This window comes from Leuresthes tenuis, unplaced genomic scaffold, assembly GCF_036924035.1.
Source record: "Leuresthes tenuis unplaced genomic scaffold, fLeuTen1.0.hap1 SCAF_10, whole genome shotgun sequence".
NCBI lineage: Eukaryota > Metazoa > Chordata > Actinopteri > Atheriniformes > Atherinopsidae > Leuresthes > Leuresthes tenuis.
In genome coordinates this window covers 8,738,458-8,757,160 of record NW_027325364.1, presented here as the reverse complement: position 1 = coordinate 8,757,160, position 18,703 = coordinate 8,738,458, and the positions used below count along the sequence as shown (strand labels likewise).

Sequence of the window (18,703 nt, the reverse complement as noted above, 5' to 3'; positions counted from 1 at the left end):
AACAAATGCCCTCTTTTATGACCAAAGCTGGGGTCAGTGATGAAATGAAAATCATTGTAAGAGAGCCTTTTTATGTTGAGTCCTCCAGTGTCCACCCTCAACTGGTCCAAATCACACATTTCCAGAGATGCAGTGCATAGGAAAATATGTCAAATGCAGCCATCTTAGCGTCATGTCCTTTGTGAATGGGCATGTTTCAAGCACTTAAATGTGTGAAAAAATAGTAATCAAAAAGCCAGGAAGAAACGTGTGCAATGTTCTTTTCTCTGTGTGTTAGACTTCTCCTCACCTGAATAACTGGATCCTTCATATTTGTAACAAACTCAAGCTAACGTGCTTTTGCATCCTGTGTTGTTCTTTTGAACGGTGTCCTGATTTTTGGCTTTTTTAAATTAAATTTATTGTGTTATGGTCCTTGGTTTATATCATTGTGTTTTAGTTTGACGTTGTTCTTTGTATTTCCTCACTTCCCTATACATTTTGTCAAATTTTCTTCCCATTCCTCATTCACACTAAATTTGCTGATTGCCCCACACCTGCATTATGTCAGTTATCACCTTCCTCATTCAAAAATGAAATTACTTCTGTTTTTTGTGGCATTTAACTAAAATATGTAGCTTTAGTTGATATGGTGTGAATATCTTTTTGAGTTAAAACTGTTTTCACCATCTTGACCACGATTCACTTGGAGAAGAGACCTTGTATCTCAATGGAACCTACCTGGAATAAAATAAAATGAAAACAAACCTCAAATCGCCACTAATTTTGACCCATTTAAAAGAAAGTACCTACAACCACACAAATCCACTTTGGTAGATGTGATGAATATAGAGAAAACTTTGGCTAACTGTGTCTGATAAGTTTGAAGATTGTGCTTAAAAGTATAGCTCTGTTTTCGTGGTGCCACGATGAATGAAAATCACTACGATTCTTTGGCTTTTGTTCTTTTGTCCTGATGTAAATCCTTTCCCCGAAATTCTCAAGTATGATCACGTCTCATTGACAGAGAATTTTGACATGTACAAACCAACCTTGATTGAAATACGATAACAGTGGGTGGGAAACAGTGTAATACTGCTGGCTATACAACAGGGGGCAACACTGTGCAACCCTGATTTAGACCTTGTTACTATGTGGTGAACATCATGCATGGGATGTTGGGTTAAAAGTTTGTTCACTTAACTCAGCAAGCATGTTACTTGCAAGTTGTCTCAGCAAAAATTCAGGACGTTTAATTTGGATTAGGTCCCTTGAGGAGAAATAAAGCACATTAAAAATCAAAAACTTAATCAGGTTTTCAAAAGAAATTCCATACCTAAGGCATTCTGAGATGAATTAGCAACCTATTTTAGCCTTTCAATTTAAAAAAAAAAAGCATGGCCAATAGCTCAGTGTCCATAACAAGAAATAACAAATATGTCAAAGTACAAGAGAAAAAAAATAGGTAAAAAATATATGGTTTATTCAAACAATATTTAAGTTGATTGTTATTACTTTAAAAGCCAAACATAGCCTTGCAAACAAGAAAGAAATCTAGTACATTGACTGTCTTCTCCTCCAGTGACCTAATAGATTAAACAGGCCAGAAGGCCGGAAATTTAATTAGGAGCAGATAGTCCAGCTACAATAAGATTTCCTCTGTCACTGTTTGTCCAGGTGCAGCATAACACAACAAACAACGGGGCAGACTTAAGACAGAAATGTTCAATTATTTGTGATATAACATGATATAACATTATCCTGTTACATATCCTTTTAGAAATCACCCTGGACATAAGCATGATTGCTGGCTTCACTATTTCAGATTGATTCAGCTTGAATACATAAATCAAATTTCCTCTCAACACTTTCAGATTACCAGAACTTCAAAAACAGTACCAGATCAGTGATGGGGATAACTCATGAGAAAAAGGACACATCAAACAAAAGTCAAAGTAATAATTTGTAAATGTGTAAATTAACCGAGACAAATGAAATCTACGTGTATAAGAAGAGAAATGCATCTGTAAATGAAATGAAATCTCTCAATTTTAAGGTTTTACATTCAGAACACACAATAAAAACATCATCTGGTTCTTATAGGTTCTTAAAATCAGATAAATTCAACCTGATCGTTGCTGAATTCAAAGAAATTAGGAGGGTAAGTAGCAGCCAGGTGCTACGAATCAAATGCACTTGATTAATTGATCATTGGCAGGAGTGAGCACCTCTATATTGACAGAGGTTTTGGCAGTTTGCTGCTCTGGAGCATTCAGGTGCGTGTTTACAAAGCGCCAAAGAGGAAAGGCATCAACAATGATCTCACAGAAACAATTATTTCTGCCCATCAATCTGGGAAGGATTATAAAGCCATTTCCAAACAATTAAGAGTCCATCATTCTACAGAGAGAATGATTGCCAAGAGTCGACGTCCCATCAAGTTCACCACAAGGTCAGACTGTGCAATGTCCAGAGAAAAAAACCCAAGACCTACATCTCAGATTCAGACTCAGGCCTCATTCAGCTTCTTAAATGTTAAAGTTCATGACAGCACAATTAGAAAAATACTGAATTAGTATGGCTTGTTTGGAAGGGTTGCAGGCGAAAGCCTATTCTCTCTAAAAAGAACATGGCAGCAAGGCCTTCTGACTTCTGGACTAAAGCAGTCCAGACAGATTAAACCAAAGTCGAGAAGTTTGGTTGTAATACACAACACCACCTTTGGTGAACACCAAACACGCCAAATCAGCACAAACATCACATACTAACTGTCAAGCATTGTGGCGGATGAGTGATGATCTGGGCTTGTTTTGCTGCCACAGGACTTGGACACCTTGCAGTCGACTATGAACTCCTCTGTATACCAAAGTATTCTAGAGTTAATAAACCATCTATGTGAGACCATCTGTCTGACAGCTAAAGCTTGGACACTGCATTTACTACCAACTATGATCAGAACTGGGTGCAGTGTCTCACCTTAACATGCTCCTGGCAACCCAGGGCAGCTGGACCTATGCAGGGCTGAAGTTAGTGAACCACCCTCACTCAATGTGTTGCCCAGTTGGGTGGTCCAACAGTGATCCCAAGACCAGCAGCAAATCTTTTAATAGTCCAAAAGTCCAGACATCAACCCAATTGAAATGCTGGACCGTAAGCATAAAAGAATACCTGCAAATATCAATGAATAGAAGTAAAGCAGACAAATGATCATACAAAACGATGTGAGAGACTAACATCATACAAAAAACACTAAGTTATTATTACTGCTAAAGTGGTCCTATATGTTACTTAATTTTCCATGCACTGCTTCTGCATTTTGGCTTTATTTATGTTAATCAGCAATTAAAAAAGATAATATGTCATGTGTTGTTGTTAATCTGAGGTTGTTTTTACCTCATTTCAAGACCTGGAGAGGACCAGATTATTTTTCCTCTTATATCCAGATACGTATTACAGTAGAATCGAAAGAGGTTGTACTTTCTGTGTTCCTAGGAGTGTATATCTAAAAATAAATTACCTAAACTGCAGTTACATTTAGTCAGAACCCATGCAGCCCAAAGTTTAGAGGGGTATAAAAAAAATTGCTCTGAATGCTTAAAAACATCTGACGGCAAATCATTAAAAAAGTAATTGCAGTTAATGACTCAACACCTTTACAGAGTCCATTAGATCGGTGAACATTTGATTCTGCAAGGACAAACCGTGATATGTCCACCTTAAGAGAAGCTCAGACATGTATAATACTCTGTGTTGTCGTGAGTACACTGTATGGCCCTACTGTATAAAAGCCTAAATAGCAGTAACAGCAGTGTAGAACTGCATAAAGAAGAGTTAATAAGGGCAATATATAGTTAAAGTTTTAAAGCAAAAGAATCTGTCTGGACCCTCTGTGTGATTGATGGTCATATATGAAATATTTACATTAAGAAGGCTGTTGTATTATACTATAAGTAACATGTTACTGGTTTAGCTGCCAGAGGTTGAGATTTTTTTTTTACTACTTTTTTTTTACTACTTTAATTAAAGTTAACTTTGTAATTTAACATAATGGAACACCAGATGAAAATAAGAAGTCTTGAGATGATTAATATGGAGAAAATCAAAAACATTTTCATACTCAGATTTTGGACTTTTGGATTTTTGTTAGATATTAGATTATTTGCCCTGCCTCTCGCCCTATGATGGCTGGGATAGGCTCCTGCTCCCCCACAACCCTAAAATTGGATTAAGCAGGCATAGAAAATGGATGGATGAATTAGGTTATTTGAGGTCTTATTGAAATAAAACCATCTAAGAATAAGGAGAGAAAAATTCCTCTTTGGTGTAGTTGGCAACTTGCATATGTCAAAAAAAGTCAAACCGACTGTTTGACACGAAAGGCCAGACAGGTTGAAAACAGATGATTTAATCTTTAACAAAGTATACTTTAAAACTTGTTGCAGTACCTATTGTGTAAAATGTAATTGTTAGAAATAACTATCAACTCATAATGGTAATAATAATAATAATGCATTTTATGTGTATAGCGCTTTTCAAAAGAACTTAAAGACACTTTACAAGTATAAGACTAAAAACATAAAATCAGAATACTTAAGTACTTGACACAGGACATTAATCACACGTTAAAAGCAGATCTAAAAAGATGGGTTTTGAGATGGGATTTGAATGTGGCGAGGTCTGTACAGTCATGGATGTGTTTGGGGAGAGAGTTCCAGAGGGTGGGAGCAGGTATGGAGAAGGCTCTGTCACTCCAGGTCCGGTGCTTGGTTCTGAGTGGTGGAGACATGGAGGTTGGCATCAGAGGAGCAAAGGCTGCGGGAAGGAGTGTGGAGGTGGAGCAGGTTGGTGAACTTCAACTGCTAAATAAGCATTTTTAACCATTAAATATACTTTGCAGTACAAAAAAAAAAAACTATTCAGCAAATGAAAAATACCAAAGAAAAATTTAAATATTCAAGTAAAATACAAGTACACAGAAACTACTCTTTTTAAACAGCACCTGAATAAATGAAGGGACTTTCCATCAATGCTAGACAGACAAAACAAAAAAAGGCATTCATTTGAATATGTTTGGACAGAAGGTCATGTAAAACGGTTCCTGCTTCTGTTCTTTTACACTGTTCATTTACACTACAATAGCACAGGAGTCAGTTTATGTATCCAGTCAAAAGCTCACTGTGGGAAGATGAACTAAACAAGCAGCTTTTGTGTTTTGTATTCTACTTTTCCAGCTCTACTGTACCCTTACTCAATGACATGTTTACACTACTGACCTTTGTAAAGAGCCAGATATGCTACGTGTGACCTAAAGAAGCCTATCCCTGACCTACTTTCCGTACATAGTTTACTCTTGACGGGCACACCCCCTTCAAAGGCTGCTTTGCTTTAAAGAGTTTCCATACATGGGCTTGAAACACACTGTGTTGCATAACACCTTTAACTTTCAGACTGTTTAAATAAAGACAGTTGTGTTGTCTGTGAACTTAGATACTAATTAATCTGACATGTTGGTTGCCCACTTGGACCTGTACACTCCCATGAAACCATCGGGAAGTCTTTACAGTAGGCTATAAAGTCATAGGTCAATGTTCTTAAACAGACAAGGAGAACACATTTTTGAAAATAAACTTGGAATAAGTGATGTATAAAGCAGAGATAATTCTCAAAGTAGAAAAAATCCAGTCAAAATAACAAATAAAATGTGAGCAATATCTCCAATATGTCTAAAGTAGTTAAAAAAAATCAGTTTTTTCATATTTTGGGGGCCGTATTAAGGCAACAACTCAGGTCAAGATGTCAACCATTACTCCAGAGTTCAGTTACTTTCATTTTAGTTTTTTAAATTAAATGCTGAGAATCTGCCTTGTAAATGATTATTTTGAACACAACCTCCCCATTTATTGTTGCTCATCAATAAACAATCCTAAATGACTTGTTCATATGTTGCACATATATTACATTTGAATAAACTCAACTTTCTGTAGTTTACATAGAAACATGCCATAGTGTCATAGTTCACTGGATTAAGGCACAAAGGAATTAGTAAAATACACCCTGAAAACTCATCAAGTTGCTCATTCGGCGCTTTCTTTTAAATGGCCAGATCACAATTCCAGTAATCTTTAAGTCGAGGTGGTTAAAATGTGATGAGGGTGAGTTTCTGTGAAATAGTGGCAAGTTGTTTTATGAACAAGACAAATGATATGGGGGATGGGCAGCTCTCAGGCATTAGTGTTGTTACAGCCTGTTGCAGCTGCTGCAGGGCACCACAAGTTTCATCTATGTACGAAGGAACTCTGAAAATCTGTTTGCTTTGGCAAAAAATGTATGACGCACTTCACCAAATCTAAACATTGGATGTCTATTATGTTTTATCATGTTACGCAACAACATCCGTTGTCACATTAACCCTGTATACAGTGTTTTATGTACCAATTACTTGTTTCCCTATTTATTGTAACTTGAAAGTATGAGATTTTATGGGTCGAAAGCGGTTGTTTTGCTTTTTTTCACTTTACTCAGGAAATACCCGAACGAATTCTAACAAAGGAAAGGGGGGAGGTTCGGCGATTGACGTCATCGGTCTGGCAACAGGCATGAATGCGCTTGCTTTTCTTTTCGCTGATTGGCCATTCAGCTCGCACTCGGTTTTTGATTGGTTAGACGATGTGTGAGGACGTACTACATATCTCTGCTGTGGATTCCATTTTGTTGCAATTCAGAGACGGGAGGGAGAAGTGGTGTTTCTACGACCACTGTTCACATCACATTAGCCTGGAGAGTGGCGGATTTGCTGGAAATATAGCGCTTGCTGTGCTTCCTGTATAGTCCGGTCAGGGATATCTCAGGCTAACAAATATTTCTGACGAAAGGCTTCGACAACCAAGCCTGAAGAAGTCGGTAAGAGAAACAATTTCGTTCGCCGTCGCCATATTGAGTTCCCTTTCTTTGTTTTGGTTCGGTGCCAAATTAGGGTGACTTAATTCGTAAAAGCATTAGTTATTTTGGAAATTGATAGTTAGTATTGATTAAACCCACCTAAGCAGAGATTAATTCTTACTTTTTTTTTATTTTCATATTAAAAATTCACCGAGTAAAGCCTTGTCAAATGGCCTACAGTTGCGGCACTCCTGCGCACACAAATTGGGACGACGTCGCAGTTTTCTTATGTAACATTTTGTTTTGATGGTCGCTGACACTTACAATATTTAGATTGAGGAAATTAAAATTCAGTGTTGAGTTGTAGAGGTTCTGTCTATTATTGGTTTGTATGATGACGTAATATGGCCAGCAGTTTTGGAAAAAAAATCAATGTTTTGTTATTCGACAGGGGAGTATTTGAACAGTTTTTTTTTTTTTTTGAGCGCATGAATGTCTTAGCATTTCTAATGTACATTTTTTTGTTATTTAAAGACAGTCGACTTCTAGGAGCGTCGTGCGCCGTTGTGAGTTGATGTTCAGCTCGGCTTCACGGGAAAACAACGCTCTTTGGCACATGATAACTTCAGACCTTGCTGGACATACAAGTGCAGCGAGAAGTAGACAAAAAGCTACTTCGAGGACCTGGGGACCGATTGGAGGTGAAAGATTGAAGAGGGATCTCTGCTTCGACAACTTTCTGACAACAAAGAGGTGAGCTGGGGCTGTTTTGCTCTGGCTGTGTGGGGGAGGGGCGTGGCGTCGCGTCCCTGACTGTCTGGTGCTGCTGCACGTAGCCACGTACTTGTTTTTGAGAATATGGTGCAAGAGCTGGCGCGGTCAGCTTTTTAACTTGCTAACATTTTTTTTTTTTATCACCCAAATCAATCACAATAAATTATGGACTATTGATGTATTTTAATCTTTTAGGTGACACATAGTACAGAAAGATGGGAGGTGGAGAGAGGTACAACATTCCAGTTTCCCACCCTGAGCGCCCCAAGAAGAACCATCAACTTGGCAAAGCCAAGCAGAGAAACCGTGACCAGAATGGAGCAGCAGCATCTGCAGGAGGGGCGAGTGGTCTTCATCATCTCGGCCACCGTCGGAGCGACAAAGGAGCTGCATACCACAGGTCTCCAGAGGCGCGGCAGGCCGCGTCTGCAGACAAAAATGCCTCTGTCCGTTTTGCCACCAACTATGATCAGACCTGGGAGGGTGCAGTGTCTCACCTTAACACGCTCCTGGCGACCCAGGGCAGCCCGAGCTATGCAGGGCCTAAGTTCAGTGAGCCGCCCTCACCCAGCGTGTTGCCCAAACCCCCCAGCCACTGGGTGTCTTTCCCAATGGGCTCCTGTGAGCACAGGGAGATGATGGCCTTCCAGCTAAAGAGCCTCCTGAAGGTACAGGCTTGAAGGGGATACCCACACTTCGTTTAAAAAGAGCCAATGCGTGGACTGGGACTGTTGAGGCACTCACCTGCCAGGAACGCCTCAGAGCTGTAATACACTGCTGTTTTTAGACTGATCTCTAAAGTCAAAGTTGGGCATATACAGCAATACTCAACAGTTAAATCCATTTTGATATGATTATTTTTTAGATATTACAGCTTTGCAGCCTTGCTGACAGGTGATTCCTCTTGTGGAGCCTGTTTTTGTGACTGATGACAAACTGGATTCTTTATTTTGTTTTGTTCTTTTTATTGTTGGCTGTTTAAAGCAGATTGAGTGTAACCCCCCCACCCAAAACAGGAATGGTACTATAGGTCAGGTAAAATCCCATAACTTTAATAATCAATTTCTGACAGACACATTTTCATTTCCATGCGTTTTGATAAGACTTTGGAGTGACCTCCAAAGATTCAGGTGCTAAAGCCAGTTAAAATTTGTAGCATTTATTTTCCTTCTTATTTGGATCCAATGAAAATTTTTTTTTAATGCATCACATTCCTTATTTGGGTGGAGAAAAGCACTTGACTGTAGTTCTGCAGGGAAAAAAAGCTATTTTTCTTATTGAAGATAAGAAACTTGTGGGTAAGTACAGGTCAAAAGAATAACCTCAAACAAGAGACCATGGCACATGGGCCGTGGACCACCAACTCCTGTACCCTTTTTTAATTGCGCTGTGCGCACATGCACTATAGGAGTTGAGTGTTCCAAAGGTCCACAACACTCTATCATAGCATTATTTTGTAAAAGTCCTCTTTTGTTGTAGTTGAAAGATGTTTGAAGCGCTGTGTGTAACCAAAGTAATGTTTTGCTGCATTTCTTTCAACATCCTGTGTGGTCGGCATAGTTGCCACTCCTACTTAAATCTAGCCAGCCTCGGTGGTGAGTGAATTTGTCACCTAACCTGTTATTCTGTTTCGATCAGTACTGTTATTGCCCTCAGACTCTCTGTTTAGGACAGTGCTGCAGCTTAAACTTGCGGAAGAGGACCCAGTTCGGATGACGTGGTCCTGTTTGCTGCATGCATCTGTGCCTAAAGTGAGGCAGATCTGAAGAGAAGTGGCCCAATGGGCTCAACGCGAGGCAGGAGGCTGGTGTTTGTTTACAAAGTCTGTCTCAAAAAGGCTGACCATCCGATAATCGGCACTTGCTGCCCCTTACTGCTGCCTATCGTTTACCCTCTTGCACTGCAATCAGACATGTTTAGCCTCCATCAAGTAACAGGCAAAGATGCTGTTTAAGTGATGGAGATGAAATGGACTATCTTATGGATTCTCTTATTTTTGTTATTCAGTCTTGTATTGAGGTTCTGTCTGTTTTTCCCTTTGCAGAATTTAAGCTGTTCATGGCCAGCATAAAGATAACAAAACAAATATTACGTGTGTTCAAGAGCCATGTAAATAATGAAATGTACAAAGTACTTGTAGCATATGTACATTTGCAGGCTGTTTGATGCCTGTCTGACAAAAGTATTTTTAGTAATAACACTGAATGTATAAGACATGCTAAGGTCATGGCTTAACTTCAATATTGAAGAATATTTTTGTTAAAAAAACAAACAAAAACCTGCCTATAGCATTTGCCAGTACCCCTGCACTGTTATCTTTCCAGAGAACTTGCACATGTTTTTATTATTTTGTATTACACAGTGTAGGGTGTAAGATGCTAAGTGCAAATTAAAATAAAACTATTAAAAAAATAAATTTCCATTTGGCACGACGGAGACTTGCACATGTAGTGTTTTGAGTTACAGATGTGCTTACATATTGTAAGCGTGCCACTTATCTTCAGTTTACCAGCTTTTGTGCCTCATTTGAAACACTTATTAGGGTATAAATCACCAAAACAGACTGTTTGGATCTGTCACCTTCAGCTCTCAGCTTTACTTCCGCCAGCTGACAGTTGAATTTGGCTCAATACTTTTTTTTTCTTCCATAAACCACTGCCATGTGATTTGATATTTTTACAGTGAACCATGCATGATAAGCAAGTCTCCTCAATCTAAATTTAAGACATTGGAAGAATTGGCTGTTAATTTATCCCTCTTATGAAAGTCACTTAATGAAGAAATGTGCCCTGATGAAGATTGATATCAATTGGTGTTCTAAAAATGTAAACAAATGTGCTTTGAAATTGATACAGTAAAAAAAAAAAAGTAATAAATAAATCCCTCCCCCTTCCCCCCTACATATGTCTGTGTTGTATCTTTTGGTGGAACTCTATCCCGTACAGATGTTTTGACCACAGCCTGGTGTAGTTTAAAAAAAATACTTTTATTGATAAAGTGTATCAAGGGCAAAGTTATTTAACCATGTACATGAAAACTAATGCAGATCATAACCATGTCACACAACACTAGACATATTAGATGTTATACTTTGCCACAGTAATTTCACAACTACTACAGCAATACAGTTTGAAAATAAAGAGCCCGTATAAACAACGTCGTAAGGCCGGGGCATTTAACTTAAACTACAGTTTGGAACTATTAACGTGAATGTTTCCAATTAAGCATACAAAAGAAGAGACGAGATTGGCAAATTAAATTCTAAACTATGCAACATTATTTTCTCTAAATTGTTTATAAATGTTCCGGATACTGCCAACATCTTCCCTTTTACAACAAATTCTTATAAGCTATACAAGGGGAACAATACTAGTTAGAAGAAGGCTGAACAAGAGGCTTTCTTGCAACAGTTAGTGGCCACCAGACTTGCGTCCAGCCCAGGATCTGGAACGAGAACGTGAGCGAGACATTGATCGAGAGTAGGAGCGAGAAGGAGATCTCCCCACAGGCTGTTTGTGGCAGCTGGCAGCAGAGTCGAAATCTTCGGGTGGGCTGTGGGATTTCGACTGACTCTTTTTATCTTTGGGTCTCGATCTGGGTGGTGAAGGGGAGCGGCTGTGCGAGCCTGGTTCCAGGTGTGCCCTGTGGTGGTCACGGGGAGGACCTCTGTACCTGCTATGATTAATGCCATCAGTGCTCTGCGCAGGAACAGGAGATATTTTTACTGAGGTACAGTAAGATGCAAATTAACTTACTTGTCGTTTTCATAGCTTCTGCTCTGTCTATGTCGACTGTAGGCACGAGAGCTGGAAACAGGCCAAAAGAACAGTTTTAATCACAATCACTCCACAGTTTCAACATAGAATAAGTTCTATTTAAGCAGATATATCGCCGCTTTCACAAACTAAACAGTTTCATTGTGCCTCCTGCAATGGAAACGTGTAATTGGTGGCGTGTACAGCTTAATCTGTGCATTATTGGGAGTGTTTTCTAAAAGCCTCAGCCGTGACCCAGACAGGCTACAATAAGTTTTGTCTCGTTTGCCAATTCCTGTGATCTGTATTGATTTCTTTAGAGTTAGGATGTCCATATGTTGGACTCACAATCTCAATCATGATTGATCCGTTAATGATTTGATGAATCCAAAGTTCCTTTTATAAAAAGGGACTGTACCACAGGATAAGACTTATTTCAAAAGACATATTCCATTCCCATCTGCCTTTTTTGAGCTCTTATGTCTGTACTTTTTCTTTTTTAAATACAAGATTTTTAATTAACACTCCAACAATATACATTCCTTTTGGGATTAATAAAGTAGTCAATTAAATCTCCCATGTTTTACAATTTCAGATCAGTCCAAGTTCTTTCATAAATCTAGGAGCTACAGTTAACATAAAAAAAGCTGAATCTTTTCAGAGCCAGCGGAATTTACATGAGCTTTACTCACTGAAGTCTAACGGTTTTAATCTGGCTGTGGGGTGCAGGAGAACAGTTTCTGTATGGAATAATTTGCTCATACTGCAGCTCAAAGAACTTCCACAGCTGTCGAAACTTGGGGTTCTCCATAAACAACTATATCTATAGATCCTCCTCTCTGAATCTCATGATTCTCTGCCCTCTATTGGATACAGAGCACAAAGTTGTAAAGGCCTCGTTCATTCTTCACTGTTCATTTAAGCTACAAACATTTGGTCAGGGTGAACAGCTCATGTAGTTCATATTAGTTGTACTACCACAAGTTTTACACATCATGTGCGTTTTATCTACCATAGTTCATACTTAATGGTAACTTAAAATCCAAAGTCCGATCAGATATAGTCATCCACTGCTGAGCTCATTCCTTTTCTGCTGTATCAGAAAACATCACAGTAACATTAGCAAAACACTGGAGCCACATGTTTCTGATGTGGCTTCTTCTGTGTTTCACAGCATTTCAACGCAACATAATAACTTAGTTAGGAAACTTAGTTTTGCAGACACTGTAAAAAAGCAATCGATGCACATCTGCACTCGTCCCAAAACCGACAAATTTCCACAATTCTGGCGCACAGGTAGAAGGTTTCCAGAATACGCAAGAGGACTAATTCTCTCGAAAATTATTCATTTTAAATGTAGCCTCAGGCAGGTCTACTTATCAAAGCATGCCTCCATGTACAGGATGGAATGGTGAATTATCTTTTCAGACTGTGTGGTTGCTTCATATCCTTGTGTAAAAGATCGCTAGCAGTTTTATGTAATAGAGCATTTTAATTTTTCTCTAGGCTGGGAAATAAATGGGGGGGGGTAAGTGAATGAGCTACTTCCCCTTTGGTCCATTGAGGGGAAAAATTTTGGATTAGACACTGCTGGGTACTATATCCTGGTCACCTCTGCATACTTATACGGAGACTAATTTACAAACATTGTAGGACACTATAGTGATGACTCAAATTCTGAAAATTTAGATTGAGGTGTAAAAGTGAACAACTACTCACTCTCTAGGGCTTTCTGATCTCCGGGGGCGTCGCTCATAAGAAGGGCTTCTGGATCGTCGCCGATCGTAGCTGCGGCTCCGTGAGCGTCTTCGGCGGCCATCCCGATCATCATCATAGCGAGAGGAGCTGCGAGGTGAAGTTCGCTCCTTGGACTTCATCTGGTTTGGTGCTGAATGGACAAATTTACAACATAATATCAGGTAAGAATCCACCAGATCCAACAACAATGTTGCACAAGGGTTTGTGGTGCTATGATAGGTAGTCGTGTATAAAGAGGAATGTTTGTTTTTCCATACTCTTGCGGTCTCCTTGGGCAAACTGGATCTCAATCTGGCGCCCACAAACCCATTTACGGTCCAGATTGTGAAGAGCATCTTCTGCATCCCGGACATCTTCAAACATGCTGAACTGTTAAGGCCCTTTACTTTCAAATTTGGACAGTTGGGACAGATGGCTGTATACACGCACAACAAATAACAAAAAAAGGCTGCAATACAAGTCAATAGCTCCAAAAACACATACACAACTACTGGTTCAAATGGCGAGAAATCAGTTATCCAGGCTACGTGACAAAGAATATATAGAATTAAATTTATTTAGGTGTAATTAGAATTAATCATTTTTGGTAAAACAGAGCAACTATAAAAGAAAGCTGGATCACTTGGGGCTTCTGCGATTTCAGATTGTGTAGACAACACAAATACTGATGGCGATCAGATTCTGTAGGATACAAAAGTTTGGCTTATTACCTTTAACATGCTTGACTTGAGCTTGATCTTTATTGTCTTGGCAGAAGAACTTGTGGTTTCCTGCTTGTCTTTGCCCAATAAACACTTTGCTTTTCCATCTTTGGTTGAAAAATGGGAAGTCTGGTGTTCACTTTTCTGTCCTCTTTGCATCTTCATGCTTTCACTCTCTTTATTTTCCAAATTCCACTACTGCTTGTCGCCTGGGTGTCTTTGGTTGAATCTAATCTAATGTCACCTTTCAACTTTCTTTGGTGTGGGTTCTCCAGATCTGTATCTTTATCATTCTAAGGCAACAACAGGAGAAATATTGGTTAGGAATGGATATAATGCTTGGGATGTCAAATAAATATCTCATGAATTAAATAAACATTCCTGTGTGATGTGAAAGGTTAGACTTGATGCTTGACAATCAACTTTGTAAAATCACCACTTCCAAAACATTTCCAAAAATTAAAATTAAAGGAAGAAAGGATATTGAATGTATGCAAATCCTCTCGGCCGCCGTGTATAGAAGTCAAGTGGGATGTAGACATCTACAATAGGCCCATAACGACCAAACTCACGTCGCAAATCCTCTGGCCTGAAGTGTCATGAAATAAGCACATTTATTCTGCTGGCTAACATCTGAATTTGGCTGAAGCTCAGAGTGCAAGTTATACACATGAGCCGTTTCCAGCACAGCATATGACACAACATATAAGCAGACATCTTGTTACTTTCTCACTGCAAAAGTAAAAACCCAGCCACTCAATCATTTAAACATTTATGCATCAACCATTTTCATGAAAAAGAAGAAAGACTCCAGGTTTGTTGGGTACCTGTCAATGACCACAGCTGGGTAAAGTTATCACTGCAAGACTTATCAGAGTGCTACTTCCCATTTGTTGGCATTTAAAAAAAACAAAAAAAAAAACACACTGACAATAAGACGAACTGCAATAGCAGTGCAATTTCAACGCACCACAACTGACATTGTTAAGGACAACCTCCTTAGTGAAATGCAGTTCAAGCGAGGGTTCTGGGATGTAGTTAAAGCTTCAAAGACACAATTCGATTCACACTCACGGTATGAGAGTGGTGGAAGCATAAACGTGATGAAGCACCCTCAAAACTTTGTGACTACATCCAAATTGCTTATGCATGTCTCAGAGCCACAGCTGCACATGAGGATAAAATGAATATCCATTATTGGAGTCCATGGGCATCACTATTGATCTGATGTGTTCCAGTATTAAACAATAGTTAGCAATGGATTCATTTTGACTCAACAATGGAAAAGAATGGTTTAACGTTAGCTGAAGTGTGCAACGTTGTGTTGGCATTATTTTCATCAGATTCATAAAGCCATTTGTACATCTGATTCTCATCAATTTTAATCATCTGGAAAATGTGTGCAAGTACACAAACCTGAATTAATATGAATAAATATTTGATTCAGTGTAAAGAAAGGAATTTCTATCATTTTTTTCCATTTATCATTTATGCATCTGGCCTCAGGTCTGTGCACCACAGAGTCCTTTCAACAAAAAAGTATGTTATTTTAATTAGTTCAAGTCATGTCAGAATGTTCTTCATTTTGAATTAATCGTTAAGTACAAAGGTGTAGTGGTTAATAGGTTTAGTGCAGGGATGTCCACATCCGGTCCTCGAGGGCCGCTGTCCTGCAGGTTTTAGATGTTTCCCCTGCTTCAGCACACCTGATTCAGATCAATGCATCATTCGCAGGCTTGTGCAGCACTTAAACTGTTGAAGAGATCAATTTAATCTGAATCAGGTGCGTTGAAGCAGGGACACATCTAACACATCCCTGGTTTAGTGGATCAGAGTTTGTCTTTATAGGAATATGCAGAGTTTAATGTCTCAAAACTTGTCAATTGTGTATTAAAGTGTTAATCCACGCTGAGGGCATTTAGTCAAGGGAAAAAAAGTGCTCTGAGTTGAGCTTCATGAAGAGCAGAGCCTCTGTGAGAAACTTAAGCAGACAGCATCATTAGAATAATTCATTACAAACCTTGGTGTTAAGTTCCGCTGTCCAGTGATCGTTTTTTTACTCATTTAAATGTACAGCAACCTCAAAAGTTTTGATTTAATATTTATTTTCAGAACCTGGAAGGTAAAATTATTAATTGAAACTTACTCCTAACGTCACCGTCAAACAGCCACTGATAAATATTTCTAAGTGTATGCGGATATTAGAGTTGGAACGTGGCAGTCTCGTTATCAAGACAGCATCGGACAAGTAAAAAAAACAAAGAAACACAGACGTAACATCTGGACATAGTAGTGAGGCAGGACCATTAGATAAGTATTCAATACGTACAGAATAAGTTACGTTAAACGGTTAAAGCCGTTAACATCAGCTTCTTGTTAGCTCCATAGTAGCAATCGTTAAACAGGGAAGGAGTGTTCAGTTAAACAACTTTGCAGTTATTTCAAGTAACATTTATATTAAAATGAACTAGAAGTCTACTCTCACACGAGTCACACATAAAGTGGACGTCAGTTGGCTATTTTTGGTGATGGCTGCTATGTTTGCTAACCTGCTAGCATACCTGCACACATGCCGACACGGTAGAAAATAGCAGCATACCTGGATTCATCGGAGATGTTTCTAACGAAAAGAGATGTGTTGGGAGGTCTAAGGTATCTCGCCATTTTCAACCCCCGTTGCTGTAATTAAGCAGAAGTGGCTAAGTTTAAACGGCTTTTTTTTTACGTTTAGCTGCAGCTGATTCCTGCTACGTTGTCCGCGTTCTCGCGATAATGCGCATGCGCAAATTATAGCCCCCAAGGTGCGCTTTGTTCGTGACGTACACACTGTGTTTTCAATACATCCGAGGACATACACACTCATTTCCTGTAGTTTTTCTTCATTTAATTAACCGTAATCTAATCCTACACCATGTGTTCACTTTAAAGTTAGATGATTTGGGCCACAATGACTCTTTTTTCCCCCGTATAAACAACGTAAGGCCAGGACATTTAACTTAAACTACAGTTAGATTTTATTCACGTTAAAAGAAGCAATTTACTTGATGTTATTAACGTGAATGTTTCCAATTAAGCGTACAAAAAAGAGACAAGACTTAGAAATTAGATTCTAAACATGCAACATTATTTTGCCTTAAAATGTTTATTTTCTGGAGCCACATGAGACAGATTTATGTTCCCACCCAAAACATTAACCAGCAAGTTTTTCATTTGACCTAATATGGCAAAACATTTAAAACTTACTTAAAAAACCATATGTTTCAGTATCTTTTTCATAAAATTTCAGACATGGAAGAGTGTTGGCTGCCACAAAAGTATGCATGAACATTTCCACAAGACAGTGACACAAGCCAGCTTTTGCAAGCACATTTTTTATTTAAATAGACATTGTATTCTTTTTTTATTGCCAAATTTACATCTTTCTGCTCCTCCTGACAAGAGTTGTTGAGCCCATGGTCAAAGTCTGGAGAGAAGGAAACATAAAACATATTTAATTTTTAAGCATGTGATGAAGTCAGAAAATTAAGCTTTTATCATTAAACAATGAGCACATTTTCCTTTTGTTTGAATTTAAATATGTGTGATCTAGCCTAGATCTTCAGTCTACCAGCAGCATGCATTGTACCTCAACCATCTCTCCTCCCTTGAGCTCTTGCACATGGCAGAGCTTGCCAGTTTTGCAGACCAGTTTGCCACCCTCCAAATTGATAATGCACTGGGGATATCAAAGAAGGAGATAATACAGTATATTAAATTAATCCTTCAAAACATAGGCATAGGCTTCTTGGAAACTTAACTAAACACTCTTATGAGCATGATTATCATCACTAAGACTGATGAGATATTAAACTTTAAACAGTATACTGGAAAAACAAATATGATGCAAGACCATATATTTTTTGTTAAACAGAAGCAAGCCACAATTATTGTTCAGATCATACATCCCTGAATAAAAGAGACTGCTTAGGACTCAACATTTGTAAAGTAATGCTGTTATTTCTTCTTTTAGACATAGTCCTGCCTCAGAGTAATTGTTACGTCAAAGTTTTTTACACAAGAAACTTCAATGAAAATTAGTAACCTTTAGCTTCTTGCCGTCCATGGTGGTGATGTCAGCCTCCTTGCCGATGGTGAAGGCGTTGGTCACAGTCTTTCCTGGTGTTTTGGCGGTGATGACAAAGTCATTGCCAGTCTGCTTGATCTCAGTAACTGGCTTGATGTCTTTGGCCATCTTGATGACATCCTCTGGGAGTTCTGTTTAGTAAAATAGGCATAGAATAATAATTCTCTGTTTTGCAAAGCTATATTCACTAATAAGAAAGTCAAAATTTTTTCTTCAGCCTCTGGCTTTACATGACAAACATTTTCTCACCCATGGCCCTGAGGAATTCCTCGTAGTTCTCCTGAGAGTAGACCTGCCATGTTCCGTTGAAGTCCATGATTTTAGAGAGTCTTTTCCTTCACCAAGGTGACTGGAGGCTGAAACAGCTGGTTGAAGCTCAACACAATGTGAGGAAAGATGAATGTGTACCCAACCCTTTTTATACCCAAATCGGTGAGCTCACTACTATGCCTAATGATTTACTAAGTCCTCTGGAGTAATAACTACTGTTTGAACAACCTGGAGTTCACTTACTCCTGTTCAGCCAAACCCAAATCTTTACCAAAGAGGAATTAATGTAACGTATAACATATTATGCAGAAATGTGTTTTTGATAAGTTACACATATGTTTACATGCAACATTTTCCATCATTGATTGTGATGAGTGTAGGACAGGGGGAGTATGGATAGTTTCTAAAAAATGTTTTACGGTCTCTGAGGTTCATGACTTTGTGGAGTTTGAAAATGCAAGATT

General features: G+C 38.7%; 3 protein-coding genes across 4 annotated transcripts; 1 reads left to right on the top strand and 2 right to left on the bottom strand.

Annotated features, from left to right (window-relative positions):
* The first annotated feature begins 6,678 nt into the window (after window positions 1–6,678).
* pnrc2 (proline-rich nuclear receptor coactivator 2) lies at window positions 6,679–10,398 on the top strand. Its single transcript, XM_072393824.1, has 3 exons — window positions 6,679–6,879; window positions 7,393–7,611; window positions 7,828–10,398. Exon 3 carries the CDS (start codon window positions 7,848–7,850, stop codon window positions 8,310–8,312), a length of 465 nt encoding a protein of 154 aa, XP_072249925.1. The 5' UTR covers window positions 6,679–6,879; window positions 7,393–7,611; window positions 7,828–7,847; the 3' UTR covers window positions 8,313–10,398.
* Window positions 10,399–10,599: 201 nt separating this feature from the next.
* On the bottom strand, window positions 10,600–16,626 carry srsf10a (serine and arginine rich splicing factor 10a). Of its 2 annotated transcripts, none has more exons than XM_072393822.1 (6): window positions 16,446–16,626; window positions 14,331–14,435; window positions 13,403–13,506; window positions 13,107–13,275; window positions 11,388–11,438; window positions 10,600–11,307 (listed from the first exon to the last, which is right to left on the bottom strand). In XM_072393822.1, exons 1-6 carry the CDS (start codon window positions 16,508–16,510, stop codon window positions 11,043–11,045), a joined length of 759 nt encoding a protein of 252 aa, XP_072249923.1. In that variant the 5' UTR covers window positions 16,511–16,626; the 3' UTR covers window positions 10,600–11,042. The 2 variants fall into 2 exon arrangements, with proteins under 2 accessions (XP_072249923.1, XP_072249924.1); XM_072393823.1 differs by having other exon boundaries at window positions 10,600–11,304.
* Window positions 16,627–17,133: 507 nt separating this feature from the next.
* fabp10a (fatty acid binding protein 10a, liver basic) lies at window positions 17,134–18,381 on the bottom strand. The gene is made up of 4 exons (XM_072393821.1): window positions 18,219–18,381; window positions 17,928–18,100; window positions 17,472–17,561; window positions 17,134–17,309 (listed from the first exon to the last, which is right to left on the bottom strand). The coding sequence occupies exons 1-4, from the start codon at window positions 18,283–18,285 to the stop codon at window positions 17,259–17,261; spliced, it is 381 nt and encodes a 126-aa protein (XP_072249922.1). The 5' UTR covers window positions 18,286–18,381; the 3' UTR covers window positions 17,134–17,258.
* Window positions 18,382–18,703: the final 322 nt, after the last annotated feature.